This window comes from Denticeps clupeoides, chromosome 3 (genome assembly GCF_900700375.1).
Source record: "Denticeps clupeoides chromosome 3, fDenClu1.1, whole genome shotgun sequence".
NCBI lineage: Eukaryota > Metazoa > Chordata > Actinopteri > Clupeiformes > Denticipitidae > Denticeps > Denticeps clupeoides.
In genome coordinates, this window is record NC_041709.1 from 16,268,080 (window position 1) to 16,286,542 (window position 18,463).

The 18,463-nt window shown below is 41.8% G+C and overlaps 1 protein-coding gene across 6 annotated transcripts; it reads right to left on the reverse strand.

Annotated features, from left to right (window-relative positions):
- Positions 1-1,030: 1,030 nt before the first annotated feature.
- On the reverse strand, positions 1,031-17,973 carry LOC114786912 (transcription factor TFIIIB component B'' homolog). Of its 6 annotated transcripts, none has more exons than XM_028974498.1 (29): positions 17,836-17,973; positions 17,335-17,728; positions 15,632-15,868; positions 14,360-15,017; positions 13,475-13,593; positions 12,194-12,271; positions 11,559-11,732; positions 10,891-11,024; positions 10,412-10,506; positions 10,261-10,315; positions 10,049-10,171; positions 9,710-9,918; positions 9,493-9,605; positions 9,063-9,423; positions 7,256-7,387; positions 6,956-6,992; positions 6,355-6,447; positions 5,840-6,130; positions 5,622-5,737; positions 5,315-5,457; positions 4,957-5,171; positions 4,634-4,817; positions 4,372-4,499; positions 4,109-4,286; positions 3,608-3,786; positions 2,921-3,262; positions 2,595-2,841; positions 1,953-2,181; positions 1,031-1,843 (listed from the first exon to the last, which is right to left on the reverse strand). In XM_028974498.1, exons 3-29 carry the CDS (start codon positions 15,862-15,864, stop codon positions 1,736-1,738), a joined length of 4,974 nt encoding a protein of 1,657 aa, XP_028830331.1. In that variant the 5' UTR covers positions 15,865-15,868; positions 17,335-17,728; positions 17,836-17,973; the 3' UTR covers positions 1,031-1,735. The 6 variants fall into 6 exon arrangements, with proteins under 6 accessions (XP_028830331.1, XP_028830328.1, XP_028830330.1 ...); XM_028974495.1 differs by having other exon boundaries at positions 9,710-9,945; XM_028974497.1 differs by having other exon boundaries at positions 10,040-10,171.
- Positions 17,974-18,463: the final 490 nt, after the last annotated feature.

Sequence of the window (18,463 nt, forward strand, 5' to 3'; positions counted from 1 at the left end):
ACCTTGTTGAATCTGTCACAAAAATTTAAGACAGTTCTGAAAGCAAAAGGGGGTCTGACCCAGAACTATCAAGGTGTATCTAATGAAGAGGTTGGTAAGTGTTAATTAGATGAACAAGGAAGGTTGCATAGATTTAAGGAGTTCAGCATATCAGTCCTTGAAAACTCATGGGTGTTGTAGCATTATAATGAAGTACTTGCAGTATAACACTGTGGATCTTGTTTTTATGATGAAGACAGCATAGCCTGCAAAGATAAGAGGAGGGGAAACTGCCCTTAGACTAGGTTATCAGTACAGAAAGTGAAGAGATGGCCTCAGCACCCCATGTTTGAGAAAGCAAGATCTAACCAAAGATATAAAAGAAAAACAATGCAGTCATGTGATAATGAAAGTTATTACAGCAGGAATCATGGGCTTCAATAGGAACAGAATGTCTTTTAACTCTAATCAGTTAGTGCAGGGTGTAACACAGCAAGATACTACAGAAATTATATAATTACTCCAGTTACAAACCAATAACCAATAGTCAACGACATTACTTTATTGTAGATTCTAATCAACACTCAGCATTACTGCCAACAGCCATGTAATGATCCTAGGAATGGTTATTACTAGACGGACTGTTGTAGGAAAAGCAGTGCACAAAAGAAAGTCCCTTAATGATGAATGTCTTGATTCACAAAATAGTAAACCGTGGTAAGCGTGTCTGTTTTCTCTAGAAACAGGCTCCACAAGATTCCCAGCCAGATGAACATGGAGAATGCAGACTACTCATGGTGAAGGAGTAGGGGGAAGGGTGGGGGCAAGGATAGAAAAGGTCACGTGATGGGGAAAGTCAGGGCGGTCCATAAAAACACAATTATTATCTGTTTTAAAATAGCTTTGTTAATATATTTGTGCCTTTTAAACAGATCAATGCTTTCAGTTTTGCCCGATGAAAATGCCCAATAAAAATATTCACTCAACCCTGCGAGGCACAACTACCATAACCTAACTTAATGTAAATCGGGTTATAACAAAGACATCAAAAGACAAGTAACAAACATTTTATTAATACACTTTATGCTGCTAGTGTGGACAAGGGAAAACACATCAATTGAAAAGTGTGCTGTTAACTGAAAGCTGAACAGTGCCGGTTTAGTAATAAACAAACCCTTGAAAAATCAGAACAAGTTCTAACAAGTAAAATACGTCAAGTAAAACCGAAGTGGCAATTTGCTAAAACTGAACACTGACACTCTTAAAAAACAGATTGAACTGGAAGTTTCACGCTACATGTCTATCTATCCTATCTATATAACGAACACACAAAAAAGAAAGAAAAATACAAATGAGGCAGTCCAGCCAAAACAGTTCTGAAAAGCTTTGTAGGGAAATGAAAAAAAAAAGAATAAAATAAATGGAGCTGAAACTTCCAAAATTCATATTTAAGAATGTCTCTTCCAGAAAAAAACATTATAAACAACACAGAAACATGCACAAATTAAAAAGCTGTTTAAAAAAAATAAATATGTACATATACATGAGATCTGCATCAATTAACAATGGAAGTAAAAATGGCTCAGATGATCTATTATTGCTATTATTGGTCAGTCTAACGTATGACACTAAATGCCATAAAGGCACTTTAACAACAGAACTTTCAGAAGCTTCTTTCCAGCATGTTTCAAATTGCATGCCGGGAAATGTAAATGTTTTTACAAATTGCATTCCTTTTCCTGCTTGTCTTTTTCAGTCAAAACTCTTCCACCTCAGTGAAGATGTCATTAAGGAAGTACTCAGACACAGAAGTGGGTTCTTCTGGATCATGCTTCACTGACATTTCTATATATTGCTCAGCATTCTGCCAGAGAACAGAACAGATTTAATGCACTGAACAGTTTAGAATATTTTTTAAAAGACCAGCATCGGTAGAACTGAATTGAGAATTACAGAGAGTAAAGGCCACTTACTCTGGAGGTGCCGGGATCCACTCTGGCAGATATGGCATGTGTATTTGAGAAGCTGGACGCATTTACAAGCCTCTCTGTTTTGGAGTCAGATGCAGTATTCAAACGTGTCCTTTCTTGCCTGGACATGCTGATCTGGGGTCCATGCTTTATCCTTTGAGCGGTAACTGCCACCCCTTGCTCCCTCTTGTTGGAAATGAAGGACAGAAAAGCTTTGGGTCTCCTTCCAGGCCTAGAGATGAAAATATAGCAATAACTATGTCAATGGCTTCGTATTCACACATGCTGATTTTCCTTCCAACCAAGCTTAACCTCACCTGATTTAGTAAATCGGGAAGTGATTTAAGACAGGAGAAAATATTAAAATAGACATAATGATCTTGACTGGGATGGAATGAGATGGGTAGATGAACAAAAGTATGGACAAATGGACTAATGGGGCTGAAATGGATTGTAATAGTTCAATCCATCCAGAATAGATTGACTGTTTGAGGCTAAAATGGATTAGGTCGGGATCATCAGACGAATATGTGGAACAGACCTGCATAGACTGCACATCAATGGATGGACTGAGACTGGATGAGATGAACACATGGAATTCTACAAATAATATAAACATCTCACACTCATGGTCCCCCAGCTCACCTGCTCAGTGGGCTACTGGTTGTTGCTTGCTGCACCTCTCCAGCACCAAACGCATTGCCTACTATGCCATCACGGTCTCCCTTCTCAAGCAATGACACATCCAATTGGCTCACAGTACACACTGATGGGGATGAAGAGTTGGATGTTGGGATGTAGTTCAGGACAGGGAGGGTGGGCACTTCTGTTTTGGGGACACTTCGGGGTGTCACATGTCTTGTAGGCAGGGAAGGTTTCACCTGCAATTTGGCTGTTACACAAATAAACAAGAAATAAACACAAGGCACATGGCCACACTTAAATGTATTTTGATCCTTGACTAGTCTTACCTCTCCTGGGTCTCTTCTGAGGTAGAACCTCCTGCCCACTCATTTTCTCAGCATCAGCTTCTTCTGACAACTGTACTACAGATGCATCTTTTCTCTTTCTTAAAGAAATATGTTCTACCTTTTCACTATGATCAGTTTTCTCCTCCTCTTCCTCTTTATTAAGTGTGTTAGAAAGCAGGTTGATACTAGTTGATTCTTTGCCACTGGCTCGAGCTGGAGAGCTGGAGGTTGTGGGACTCTTGGGCTGGACTAGAAGAGGAGATTTGCAGAGAATCTCCTTTGCAGAGATTCTCTGTGCTGATGATCGTCTGGCAGATATGGATGGTTTCACCTGCGATTTGGCTGAAAGCAGATTTGGCAATGAAAGCATTGTTGAATACTATGCAATATTATACATGATATGCAGTGGGTATGGCAAGTATTCAAAGATTTCACTCTGTTATTTTGCAGCCATTTGCTAAAATCATTTAAGCATTTTTTTTCCTCATTAATGTACACACAACACTCCATATTGACAGAAAAACACAGAACACAAAACACACATTGACATTTCTGCAGATTTATTGAACTTCAAAAAGAGCTTAAGTGATTTTAACAAAGGGCTGCAATATAAGAGTGAAACAATTTAAGGGGGTCTGAATACATTCCGTACCCACTGTACGTCACTGACAGCAGATCCTGCCTCACCTCTCCTAGTTTTCTTCTGAGGTGGTTCCTGCTCTTCACCTGAAACCTCAGGCTGTGTTGGTGGCTTAACACCAACCTCATCTTGTCCCTCATTCCCTTCCACCAACACAGGCACCAGCGCATCACTGATGACCAGGTGGAAAACCTCTTTACAGTGGTCGTCCGTCACATTTGGATAACTGAAAAATGACAAATGGAGGCTCTGTTGACTTTGAATCAATGAATGGACTTGGCGAGTGACAAACGTTTGAACTCCACAACAGTCAGATTCAACAAAAACAAAGGCAATGTGGAATATCCAAAATAAATACAGCAAGACTCTAGAACCAAGATCATTTTTGCTACAATGCTTTAACGTCATCAGATATCAACCTCTGACTTATATTCTTAAAATGTAAAGGTTGCTCCTCTAAAAGTATATAGTTGCAAAGTTCTGTGACATACCAAGCAAACAAACTTGACAAAACAGCCACAAAACTACTGAGCATTGGGAACAATTACCTGTTCAGTGACTCACTGGCCATTGCCATGGTAACTGTACCAAGGTCTTTCTCCTGCCCCACAATGCCTTGCACTCGGTCCTCGGAGGCTGCCTCCTCAGGCTCAGGTCCCGTTTTCTCGGTGACATTTCGAGATGGTGCCCGCTGTGTAGCGAGGGAGGGTTTCACCTGTAACTTGGCTGGTACACAGTGAGGAAACAGTTATTCTATGTCAAAATTTCTGACACTGCATTTAAACTATTTAAACTTGGAATCCTCCCTCACCTCTCCGGATTCTCTTTTGAGGATGACTCGTGGCTCCACAAGTCTGCTCGGCTTCTTTTGCAAGTTCTCTCTGGCTAATGTCTTTGTCTTCTTTTTCAGCACAAGGCGTCTCAGTCAGCTCTTCATGACTGAACAAGAAAAAATTAGCCTAGAAGCCATGCTCAGTAAAAAAAAAAGTACCCCAGAATGTTTCATTTACATGCAACTTTTAATCTGTATTACCCCCAGGCCAGTGATAAGCAAGTAACAATCATCCCCTCACCTGCTCAGCGCACCGCTGGCAACTGTGGGGTTCGTATAGCTGGGCTGAGGAGGTGAAATGGGGGTTGTGGAATTCTTTGGTTCTAGGGTGGTCTTGACTCGGCAAGCTGGTGGTGCATCCTTCCCCGAGACATTCCTTGCTGCTGCTCGTCTTCCTGACAGGGATGGTTTCACCAGCAATTTGGCTGATTAAAACATAAATGAAATGATTTTCAAATATTTTTTAAATAAACAAAATACATATATTTTTATTTAAAATCTAAAAGATGGAATAAAAGCAGTTTTCTTTAGAAACATCATTTATTATTACAAAACTCTTCTCACCTCTCCTGGTTCTCTCATGGCCTCTGATTATGCTTTTGGACAGGTCCACCCTTTTACCCTGTGCCCCGGATTGGGACTCTGGCTGCACTGATGGTCCTGCTTCTGATGCTACTGGGCCTTTCTCTTTCTTCTCCTCTTCCTCTGCCACAGCCACCAGGGCATCAGTGATGAGCAGGTGAGATACGTCGCTGCTGCTCATCTCAATGCTGTCATTACTGATGACAAAGATGATTTGGATATGATATCTTGGTTGAATTACTCAACTAGGCTGTCTAGGAAAATCACTAACAATAATCAATAACAGCAGGTAAAAAAAATTGTAGGATTGAGATTGATTTAGAGTAAAAGATTAGCACACCTCCGTGGCCCAGGGCACAGGTCTGAAGTGAAGCTGTCTGTCAGAGAGGGCAGGATCTCTGTCAGGGAGAGTATATATATAGGCTGGTCACAGTTAGACTCATTTTGCACTGGAAGCCCACTGGCAGGATCCAGAGACACTCCCTGTAGAAAACAGAATAAAGAAAATGGAGATTAACTCCCAAATTTTGTGCATATATTTGAATGCAAAACATATTTAATCAAAGGAATAACAGGAATGACAAAATGGAAAAAACATTCTGGAATATGTACAATAACATTATAAATACTCATTATTGTACTTGTACCTGTATAGTCTCATTTTCAACACCAGAGCGTTCCAAAGCATAGACATCAGCACAGTCTTCTGCACAGGTAGTATTCACCTGCGTGCTCACCAGTGGCTGCAATGTGGTTCTCATTGCTGTCAATAAGCACAGAAATTGCAAACATTTTAACAGAATTCACGTTTTTCAACACATGGCTTAAAGTCACAAAATGCCAAAAGAATTCCTGGTTTTCTAACCAGAGTCAAAGTCTGCAAAGTTCAGCTTGGCTTCTGAAGCTGTCTGGCTGGGACCCTGAGGCTGGCTCAGGTCAGGTTCAGAGAAAAGGACCTTATCCTCCACAGGGGGGAGAAAATGACAGCAGGGTAGACCAATGTTCTGGCCAGGGTTCAGCGTGGCGTTAGATGCATTAACATGAAAGTCAGTGCTCATTTGCGTGACGCTGCACACCACATCACTCTCTGGCTGAGGCACCACCATTTCCTGCTGCATATCTAGAGAGGATCCTTCTACAACCACTTCAACGTCTGCTGTAAAACAAAAAATACACTTGATTTGAATAAAGTTATACCTCAAAGAATATTAAGTATATAAGTATATACATTTTGAAGAATCTCAACAATAGTGAAAAAAATTTAATTGGGGGATTTCAGAGAGGAACAAAGAACAAAATCATAAATTGTTACTAGTGCCAATGTAACAAAACATGGCCCACACACACTTTTTATTTATCATCCTAGTTAAACATGTTAACCTGTGCTATGCGACTCTAAGCCATGGTTTGCAAGATCAGGATTCCCAATGGTCAGTAGCGTCTGTGCTGCTTCAGTGTAACTCTCATCAGTCACTGCAGAGGAGAGGGGAAATGAATAACATGAGATGAGCAATCACAAGCATCTTTTGTATTTAACATTCTGTTTACCACTAATAGCAGAAAGCCTTTTAAAACAGGACCACTCTTAGCAAGCTATGCTCATCACCTTGTTATCCTACCATTAATTTCAATACGAGTGACTAATATCTTGGATGAAAAGATTAAAAGCAAAAGATCTGGCAACCATGAACAGCTGCAGTAGTGGACTGCAAGGTTCAGAGAAAATAGCTTCTAAAATGAAACCTATTTTGCCAATTTTGACCAACACAATGGTTTTGTCTCATTATATTTGAGAGGACACATTCCGCCCTAAAGCAAATATCTCTAAAAATTTGTAACTCATGAAATAACTCCTCTGCTAAGTATCGATAGTTAGATGCATTAAACAAGAACAAAATATTATGGTGCAATTCTTATATCAATATCATATCAAGCAGCTTTATTTTAAGTTTAAGACATTCTGCAAAGCAACATATTCTACCTTCCAAGTTATCTGTAGCCATAATTCCGATCACGTCCTGCAAAGGAAAACAACACATAAATGCAAACGTTTATTTTGGCAGAATTGGTCAGCTCCCCTAAACTGGCACAGACAAATGAAAATAAAAATGTAAATGAATGCTTATGAAAATCAAAACCATACTGTTGGACACAGCACCAGTTATGTGAACAATCAGGAAACATCTGAACCACAGGGGTTCCTTTAAAGTAAGACTATTTCTATGCTTAATTGGTATTCAGAAATGAGAATGACAAATACTTCAAATAACTGGTGACTTACGACAAGCAGGTCCAGCTGGTGATCACATGGGACTGTACCAACCTGACCCACCCGTCGCTTGCATGTGGAGTCTGGACATACAGCATTTTGGGATATGCCCAACACATCAGGCACATTCACTGACATGTCCAACTGTACAGGGAAGGCAGAGGGGTGAGTGCAAAGAGAGCAATGGAGGAACTGGAAGGATTAGAAAGAAAACAAATGCAAAGGCAAACACAAAAACACACCAGCAAATGCAAAATTATTTGCATGTTGTTGACTCCACAAGGAGCCTGGGAGTCGACTTCCTTGCCAAAGGCATAGAAAAATATTTTCAAAGCATGAGGCCAAAACAATTCTTGGCTAATTCATTTTACAGTTCGCTGTTGTGTTTTGCCCTACGGGGCTTTCATACAAATCAGATAAATATTTTCCACCAAAAGGTTGGGCTGCATTTTTGAGTGGCGAAAACTGTCCCCACATGAATTGGAATTGGGTAATGTCTACATTAAACAAACATTAAGTTTAATCACATCAAACATGATCAAACATTCTGCATTAAAACTTATTGTACCTGAATCTTGAATCATGCAGCCCAAAAATGAGGCAGTGAATTTAACACAATGTATAAATGAAATGACAATGACTTTAGCTACCTGGGTAAGACAGGGCTTTTTGCACTGGTGTGCCCAACCAGCACAGGAATTAGGTGCACCAAATTTTCAACAGCATCACATTTAACAACGCAGTTTTCCATATAGACAATGCAGACTTGTAAATGATTAACTAACAATCTGGTTAAAATAAAATTCTTTACAATTAGCGGACCCGTAGTCGGAAGGTTGCCAGGTCGAATCCCAAGGTGCCACTAAGCAAAGAACAGTCCCCACACACTGCTCCCGGGTGCCTGTCATGGCCGCCCACTGCTCACCAAGGGTGATGGTTAAAAGCAGAGGACACATTTGGTTGTGTGTACGGTGTGCTGTGCTGCAATGTTTCACAATCACTTCAACTTTCACTAGAAAGGTAATTTTCTTGTAGAATTACTGTAGATTTACTGAAAATGTGATGGTGCTTAAAGTGCTTCTCTGAGCTGAAATTAAATCAAGATAAATTACATAAAATGAAAATCTAAATGAAAAGTGCAAGTGTTTTAAGGGCTGAACAATTGACAAACTGAATGTCTTCTGTTGTAATAGTGTATGCAACATTAAACTTAACATTTCGTCCTAATGCTGTTTGCTGAACAGTGGGGGAGAGGGGAAACTTGGCCAGTACAATTATCATTGCATGTAATGTTTTTTATAAGATGCATTATATTTTCTCAGCAGTTCATTTCTATCACTTCAGTCGCGCTCGTGAAAAAATGGATGCTGAGAAGGTGCTACAGAGGCTACAGCTAAAGTTTTGGTCAGTTTTTTTCAGCGCAACCATGAAAAAGCGACATTAAAAACTGTCTAAATGACTTGAAACAAGCACAAAGCACATCGTCAGGTCTGATTTTAACGCTCCATTAAAGTTCTAATTCGTGGCTACATCTACTCTGTTTATCTGACTGGTCTAGGCTACTCACCTCTCTGTCTGACTTTAAATGTTTAAAATTGTCTGAACCACAGCCAATCAGAGGCGGGACCCACCCTTCACAATCTCTGATTGGTTTAGAATATGATATGGGCCTAATATGAGTCTGTTACTTAAATCAAAGACTTTCAGCGGTAAGGAGATTTTTTTTTTTTTTTTTTTTTTTTTTTTTTACTCTAGAGCCCTGTAAGAGCACAATAAGATTTATAAAATGTTTTTCTCTAACACTGGCGCACACACAAACCTCCTCCATGGTCTCCACCACCTCCATGGTGACAGGTGGAGGTGAGCGCAGACTCAGTGGTATGAAAGCAGATGCCTGGCTATGCTCTTCAGGTTCTGTGGGATAGTGGTAAACTTCCTGGACCAATGTTTCTTCCACCACCTCCTCCTTCTCATCTTCCTCAGTGGGAGAAGCTCGTAGAGTTACCAGCTTAGACTGGCCTCTCCTAAAGACCTTCTTTCTCGATGCAGGCTTGACTTTGGCCTTCTGCATAAGAGCTGGGGATTGTTTGGAAGGAACATAAATTTGCTCCTCCTCATCATCATCATCTTCCTCGCCTGCTTGTATCAGATGTTGAGAAAACTTGGGAATTCTTCCTGACCTGAGACAAAAGAAAGGCTCAGAAACAAGGCACTCAAAAGGAGAAAACCTTGATCTTTGGATGGAGTACCTTGTAGGCTTGTTTAGCATCTGCTCCTGCACAGCTCTGAACTCATGCTCTTCTTCCTCATACTCCTCAGGGCCCTGCTTCCACTCCTTTCCCACTCTTGAGGATCTGGCCACCTGAGTAGGAGAAATATCTACTTTAAGAGTAGACTACTTTAAATATCAATTTTATCTCTAATTCAACTACACCTCCTGAAGCATTGTGTTACAAAATGGTGTACCTTAGAGCTTCCATCGTTCTGAACTGAGGACACATCTCCATGGCCATTGGTACTTTCTCCACCCCTGGATTTCAGCTGCCGTGTCGGTGACCTTCTCCCCAACTCCTTCTGTTTATTTTCATCTACAGTGGCAAGTTCATTCAAACAGTCCTCGTTCTCCTTTTCTCCCTCCATCATGTCACTGTCCACATCATCTTCAGCTGTGTAATCTGAAGAGTAATCCAATAGGTTCCTTACTATGGGAACAGATACATTGAAAATTAACAATGCAAATCAAAGGGAAAATAAATGATAAAACGTTGAGAGACCATGTGCAGATTTCACACTTACCACATTTACCTGAAAGAATACTGGACTTTGAAGCGGGCTTTCCTTTTCTGCCCTTCTTTCTTTTTTTCTCTTCAGCTAGAATCTTCTCCAGTAGCTCACTGAAGAAGTGCAAGTCCAAGCGCCGCTTGTCTTCTAAGACATGAACACAAATGTTGCAATCAGCCACTACAGTACCAAGTAAAGTACATTCACAGGTGAAAAGACGAATTGATAAACCTTACTGAAGGCTTTGTCTATCCTCCATGCATTTATCTTCTCCTCTTTCTTGAATTTGTTCTGGGGGGATGTAGAAGATTCAAACACTGTGTTGTTATTATTGCAACAGCAACTCAGATAAGATGCAGGGTCAGAATGGGTAAGCAAGCAGGTTACCTTAATTTCGGAGCGTGCACGATGAGGGAAGAGCTGACCAATCATTGAGAAGTCTGTGCCCACCATGCTGATGGCCAGGAAGAACATGTCCGTCTCTGAAGAACATGTAACATTCAAACATGTAACATTCAATGGACAAATTATATTGTTCTAGCCTAGTTTTTGATAAGAATGACAAGGTAACTTCAGGTGCTGTGCCTGTCTGGAGTAACTTGACACAGTAAGATTATACAGTTTGCAATCATTGTGAGTGTCTGAAGAGAGAACATGTGGATGAATTGTCCCACCACCTTTCAAACCCACGTGTCACAAAGAGTCCTAAAAAGTTTTACAGACAGAGCCATTATTAATTCCAAAGTAAAACGTGAAAGGTGAAGGCTGGTGAAAAAAGGCACCATAGCATCAAGGATTTGGATAACTGCCATTGTGTTCCTGAGCAAGAGCTAACAGCACAGTGTAAACAGGGCATAAATGTCCACCTTGGTTAGACCACGGCTTTGTGAAGGTTCCCTTCCTGAAGCTGGAATAGGTGGTGGTTGAGCCACGTTCGAAGATTGGATCCATCTCCTCAGCCAAATTGGGCCCCTTCGCCCTCAGCACTTCTACAGTCAAACTGCGCGCAGAGCAAAAATAAAGTAGTCAAAATGATGGCATAGCAGGTAGCATATTCTTTTAAATAAACCTCAGGTGCTATAATGGCACAAATGTGCATAATTATTGTTTATAAAAAGGCCATCTGAAGAGTACCATGGATTACAAAATATAAAAACAACAGTAAAAGTACAGTAAGCGTACTCCCTTCAACCCTCCACTTTGCAAATATATATGCCTTAAAATATGAGGTTATTATGGCCCTGAGGTTCTATTACAGTTTAATAACAGGACCCAATAAGGTGAAAAAGATCAATACTGAAACACTGAAGGCAAACAGTTTCCATTGAGAGAAAAAGAAGATGGCGCTGTGCAAAATGTGTATGGAAATATACACATTTAACGATAATTAACGATCAAAGGGATTAATTTAACTGTAGTTGAGTTAAAGTAAAAAGTCTTTTCAAACAGCATTACTTCAGTAAAGGACATATACAGAATTAGTTAGTGACCACTACAAAGGTGCAATCCAACAGAGGTCAGTCTAAATGCCAACCTCTCTTCATCTACGACCAGCGAGCCATCCTCTGCCACCTTCACTCTGGGCACTGGCATCTGATCACCAGGGTCAACCTCAGTGACATCGGTGTCTCCGCCTTCCCCCTCATGCTCCTCCCTTTCCTCTAAAGGCTCAGGCTGCTCTGAATGCTCTGGTGTCCCGTCATCTAAGCTGGACAGGGAGAGAAGCACAGTCTCATATGTACATGTAATAGCAATGATGGGTTCCGGCACATCCGCATTCATCAACCAGTAGCAACAAATTCATGCACGCAACATAGTTTGACACACAGATCAAGGTTACATAGACCAAATAACATTAATCTGCAGTCATGCATGCACTCTCGAGGCAGGTGTGCATGAATTGGGAATGTACAGACACTAAGAACACACATATGCAACTAGCCTATTATTACTACAGTCCATAGAAATTATAGCCTATTACTAGTACATTAAAGGAAAAAACAAGTTACAAAAAGTATTCTTGCACAAAGCATGTATATTTACGCAGTTTTAATGACTCATTTTCTAAATTTGAGGCTATCTTTATCAATCAGTTTTTACTTTTTAAAATTTTTTGTATTTGTTTAATAAATGAGTGATCAGAAGAGCTTTTGACGGCTTAAAAAGTACTTTGGAGATGGAGAAGCCGGAGACGCTGGAGAGTGTGGGGTGTCTGCTGCCCTCTGCTGGTCCTCTTCCTGGTAAGACCTGGAGGAAAACCAAATAAGGTGAATAGAAAAGAGAATATGAAAGACATTGATTACTCAGCAATGAGCATTTTTTTTCTTTGGCAACAAGGCAGCAAGTACACAAGTTGACATGTCAGAACCAGAAAACAAATGGAAAGATTTTAGAGACGACACTGACTAATTGTAATGCCTAGACAGATGGGTAATAGAGTCTCCAAAAAAGCTCTTTTGGGATGTCTGCAGTCAGTAACCATCAAAATGAACAAGTAACAAAATCATGGAAGACCAAGGCTCACTAATGCACTTATGGAGCTCAGGCTGGCATCTCTGATCCAAAAGAAGAGCTGTTCAGGCTCTCCATGTACACATTCTACCGAGGAACCATCGAGAGCATCCTGTCTAGCTGCAACACTGTGTGGTTTGGAGCCTGCAATGCGTCCTGCCAAAAAACTCTCCAACGCATAGTCAGAGCAGCTGAGAGAAGCATCGGTGTCCCTCTCCCCTCCCTCCAAGACATCTACAGCCCACGCCTCACCAAGAAAGCCCTCGGCATAGCAGCTGATCCCACCCACCCAATGCAAACCTTCTTCAGCCTGCTGCCATCAGGGAGGAGACTGCGGAGTCTCCAGGCCAGGACCAGCAGACTGAAGGACAGCTTCACCCATCAGGCTGTCAGGAAACTCAACTCCCTCCCAGCTCTGCACCCACTCCCCTCTTCAGCTCCACAAACTTTCTGAACTCTAACACACACAAACTGACCATGCACCAGTCACTCTGTGCAGCTCTGGTCTGCCAACTACCTCACTTTCACTTCGTCACTTTAAACTTACCTCTGTTGCACTATTGGTTTTGCACTCTCCTGGTTTTGCACTCTCCACCATGTGCCCTTATTTGTATATGGAGTTTTTTAAATTGTATATTGTGTTATTTTTTTTTTAAATTGTATTTATACTTTGTATTCAATGTTACTGTTACTGTTTTTGTATTTAATGTTACTTGTATGGGTCAGAGAGTAACGTAATTTCAATTCTCTGCATGTCCTGTACATGTGGCAGAATTGACAATAAAGCGGACTTGACTTGACTTGACTTGACTTATGATAAGAGAATTAATCACTGATTCATCAATTAATCATAGCCTGTCCAAAAGAGACATCATGGACATCAAAGTCCATGAAAGATCAAGCACAAAATTCTCTCACATTCACATGATGAAAACCTACTTCATGGGGTTAGTTTTCGGCAGGTAGTAAATAAGCTCCCTCATGGTCATCCTGGTGTGGTCTTTTGGTGAATTAACCTCTGTCTTTCTTGCCTTGTTCAGACAGCCTGCCTTCTTTTTCTGCAAAACAATACACTGGTTTTGTGGCATTTGCAACAATGCATTACAGAAATATATATGCCCTTCCTTTACTTTATAAATGTGTTAGTAGACACATATGCCATCCACACAACATCATGTAAGGGTGGTAGTAGCCTAGTGGGTAACACACTCGCCTGTGAACCAGAAGACCCAGGTTCAAACCCCACTTACTACCATTGTGTCCCTGAGCAAGACACTTAACCCCGAGTGTCTCCAGGGTGACTGTCCCTGTCAATACTGATTGTAAGTCGCTCTGGATAAGGGCGTCTGGTAAATGCTGTAAATGTAAATGTATGTGGTACACTGACATAAGACACAACTACATATCAGTATAAATCATTATAATCATTATTAGTCTTTAAAACACTATTTAAATTGTCTTAAGTATGTAAAATATTACAACCTCTGGTGTGCTCATCATAGCTACACGGGCATTCATTTAGAATGTTTTACAATGCATCTCATTCTGTAGAATAGAAGTGTTAAGCATAAGTACTGAGGAAAGTCATCCATTGCTATTTCAGGAGTGCTATTTTCATCCATTGCCGAGTTTAACATTATATCCTAAAATTGATATACTACATTCAGGCAAAATCTAAATCTAATCACTGGTAAATCTAATCACATTATCAGAAATCTGATCAGATTTTTGGAAAAGGTAAAGACTTTTATTGACTGCTACTGTCATGTCATGTTTTTTGGGTTTTTTTGTTTTTTTTTTTTTTAAAAGGAGCGCTGGACTCACCTTCTCATTGCCCATCTCTTTCCTCAGCAGCTGCCTGAGCTTCTCAGCTTTGGCCAGTCTGATCAAATCTGAAGGGTCCTTCAAAGACGTGGAGGACGACAACAGTGAGGGCGAGCGCTTATCCTTCATATTTTCAGACACCGTTGAGGGATTTTTCATTTGCGGTGGCAGATCTTTCTCATATGCAACAGGATCATCTAAGGCCTGAGTTGGCGTTTTACTAGGATTGATGGCACCTGGCTGGGCTACACAGCTCTTATTTTGTTCAGTCAACATTTCATCCAACTTCTCACTTTCCTTGTTTCCTGGTTCCTCAGTCCCCAGCTCAGCCTGAATTTGTACAGACGGACTGGTCTTCGCTTTTGGCTGGACTTTTGTCGGCTTATTTCCACCGGACAGTCGCCGTTTACCTGAAGTCCTGTGAGAAGGTTTCACAGAATCCAGACTCACAGTAAGTGCTTGGCATGGGTATGAGCTCACAGCGGGGGCAGTGGAATTTACTGGGGATTTGGGTGCTGGGTGTGAGGCTCGGGTGGCCGCTGGAGGAGCTCGAAGCTTGGCCAGGTTGGGTATGGCAGAGAAGCGCTTCCTCCTCTGAGGTCCAGAGGACTGTGATGTGCCTTCAGCATGCTGCTGCCCTGTTCGGGTATTTCCAGCTCTACAAAATCAAAACAGAATTCAATGGTACAATCACAGAAAATCTCAAACAAAAGTTCTTAGAACTGAACCATGTTGCTGTATTTCATTATTTAAAAAATCCGACATTGCTTATATACAGGCATGGTTGAGTTGAATCAGAATGACAAGGAAGATTTGGTCATTGGTGTTACAGGTCCCCTATAATGAAAATGTCCCTTTGTGAGATTATTTAACATTAATACAAGTTCCCCTGGCCTGTCTATGGTCCTGCAGTGGCTAGAAATGGCGACAGGGGTAAAGAGTGCTTGGGTCATTCTGCTTCACCGTTCAGAGAGCAACAGCTCACTCATACGGTCGGATCTGGAATTCCTCCCAAGGGGAATGTCGTCACAAGGCTGCTCACCTAATAGTCCCGCCTCTCTCCTCCTCATTAGCATTTAAATCTACAGACACCAAAACGGCGCGTCCTGGGGAAATCTCATTGTGCGACTCGCTAAAAGCGGCTGTAATTCTGGAAAGAGACTTCAGATACAGTATTAGGGGACCACTAAGACCCATATAAAAGCAACCGAAAACATTTCATGTGAGGGGAACCTTTAAAAACAACAAAAAATAATTGAATTAAAAACTCACTCAGCATGGGCGGAGGAGTCATGGGAGACACTCTCATTTCTTCTCGCAGCAGTCCAGCTGCTGGTTTGCTGTTCTGACTCAGAGAGCGGCGTCTCCACGGCTGACTCGGACACCTGGGTGAGGTCCACCGTAGCGGGCGTCTGTTGCGAGGCATTTTCATCCTGAGACTGGGCGGTGGCTCTGCCTGCAGGTCTTACGTTGGGCCTCACACTGATCCTGGCTCTGCGAATCATCGCACTGACAACAAATGGCAAGAAGGTGCACACCGATGAACACAAGCTCCAAAATAAAATACACATAAAAATATACATGAATAACGCTAATCCTTATGAATAATATGCATATAGTTGTTGTGGTTATTATTGGTGGCATATCTAGTGCCAGCAGACCACTCGCTATCTCACTCCCTGATCACACAGCATGCACACACCCTCTGAACTACAGACTACGGTTTGCAGTCACCAATTCCCTTAGCCTGCGTGACATTGGGTGGCGGGAGGCAACCAGAGAATCCAGAGGAAACCCGCACCAACACAGGGTGAGCTGTTCACAGGGTCCAAACCAGGAGGTGTGAGGCCACAACACAAACTGCTGAGCTACTGTGTGGCCCACCACGGAACGAAACTATTTTAAATTCTGCTTTTATTTTGATGGCCAAACCCACATCCAGGAATAGGCCAAGACTTTTTACAAAGATTTAGGATGCATGGATATTACATGCTTATTTGGTGTCCATGGAGGCCAAAATTAAAGTGAAAGTGAAGTGACTGTCATTGTGAAACACTGCAGCAACACAACATACGGTGTCATTCCGTATTTTAACCCTTGGTGAGCAGTGGGCAGCCATGACAGGCGCCCGGGGAGCAGTGTGTGGGGACGGTGCTTTGCTCAGTGGCACCTTGGCAGCTCGAAATTCGAACCGGCAACCTTCTGATTACGGGTTTGCTTCCTCACCTGCTAGGCCACCACTAGGGATGTTCAATACAACGGATTTCCTTTTTTATGATCAGATACCAAGTAAAGTCCAAGTTGCTATCGGCGATACTGATCCAATACAGATACAGATACAGATACAAAAAGTAAATGAGAATGGAAAGTCAAACTAAAAAGTGTGTGTCGTGCAGCGCCAGGACATTTTCCAGGGTGGGGGAGATGGGTTCGGTGGGTGTTTGTCTTGGGTACTGAGCTGCTGGGAGGCGGAGTTGGTGATCGCCCCTTTCTATGACGTCACTGTGTCACTACCGTTGTAAAGTGGTACGGGAATAGAAGAGCGAAAATATCGATATCATTGTGCTGGTGTTGATCCAATATTGACCAACTTGGTATCGATCCGCACATCCCTATCAACCACTGCCCCTGTGCAGGTTTACAGGTGATCAGTCTACTAGTGCTTTGCGTTTTGGTCTTGCTTTGATTCATTTCTGCAATTGCCAGTTGCAGTTGAAGCAGACGTGGTGAAACAGGGAAGGAGCCTCGCGTTACCAACTTGAACAGCATGGTTTAAATACTTTATTCATCGCGGGGAAAGGTTGTAGTAGACTCATTAAGAACCAACACGGTGTGCCATGTGTCGATTTCAGACGGACTGTGCCTACTGGCCAAGTAAAAATGCATTAAAAATTGAAAAGTATCTTGGGTGCGACCAAGTTTGTGCTGCGCATGGATTTACTGCCCGTGTTCGTGTTATCATTGGCGGTACCTACCTCGAGTTAAAGGCTCATTACGACGAAACCGCAAAGCCAGTTACATGGGATCGGCGTCCCGTGAACGTTGGGGAGAATTGTTCAAAGTAATAACGTGTCCTTCCGCGAGGACCCCGCATATAAAATGCGGTGGGGTCACTTTTACTCAGGCCTCCTGGCGGCGTTCCGACGCACGTCCGGCGAGCCGCTTCTCGCAGAGAGCTGCATTTAATGCTCGATTGTCTTCTGTAAGCAAGCAAAATATATACACGGTTACGTCCAGGGCCCCGCCATGCTGTTTTCGCCTTACGGATCCTCTGCTGTCAACGGGAGAGACGCTTTTCCGACAAGAATGACGACTGCCCGTGTAATTCCCGCTGTGGTCGCAGTTCCGCCGCGTAAAACACAGATATATCTGTGGGCATAAAATACAACAAAAGAACTATAATGTTTAAAAATATATAAAAATGGTGCAATATTTATGTTTTAACTTCAATGAATATAATATAAATCAATGCTTACTACAGCTGTATACATCCACAGTAAACAAATCCTAGAATTCCTAGCAATGAGCTAACTTGAATAAATATTCGACAAAATTGACCATTTTCCATTCGTTTGTGTCAACCGCTTAATTTATCCTAGAACCACGCGACTGGTCGGTTTGCATTATGGCGAAAAGGAAAGAGTTGTTGTTCTTCTGATCGGAGACGTTCTCTACTGGTTTTCCAGTGAGTGTGAATGTCTGTGCTGCCATCTACTGTCTTGGAGAAAATGTGCACGTTGTTTAAACGTCTGTAAACTTTACAGCATTTATCAGACGCCCTTATCCAATGCTACTTATAATCAGTTGTTACAGGGACAGTCCCCCCCCTGGAGTGATTTAGGGTTTTTGGCTCTTGCTCAGGGACACAATGGTAGTGAGTGGGATTTGAACCTGGGTCTTCTGGTTCATAGGCGAGTGTGTTAACCACTAGGCTACTACCACCTACCATCTGACAGCAGTGCTTGGTTTGAAATTATACTTCTTGTGTACCACAATCTAATATGTTTAGTAGCGATTTATTGCATAAAAAAAAAATAAGTTCAATATAAATGTTCAATTAACCTGTGCAAGCTGAATAGGTACATTCAAGCAAGATACTCTGTT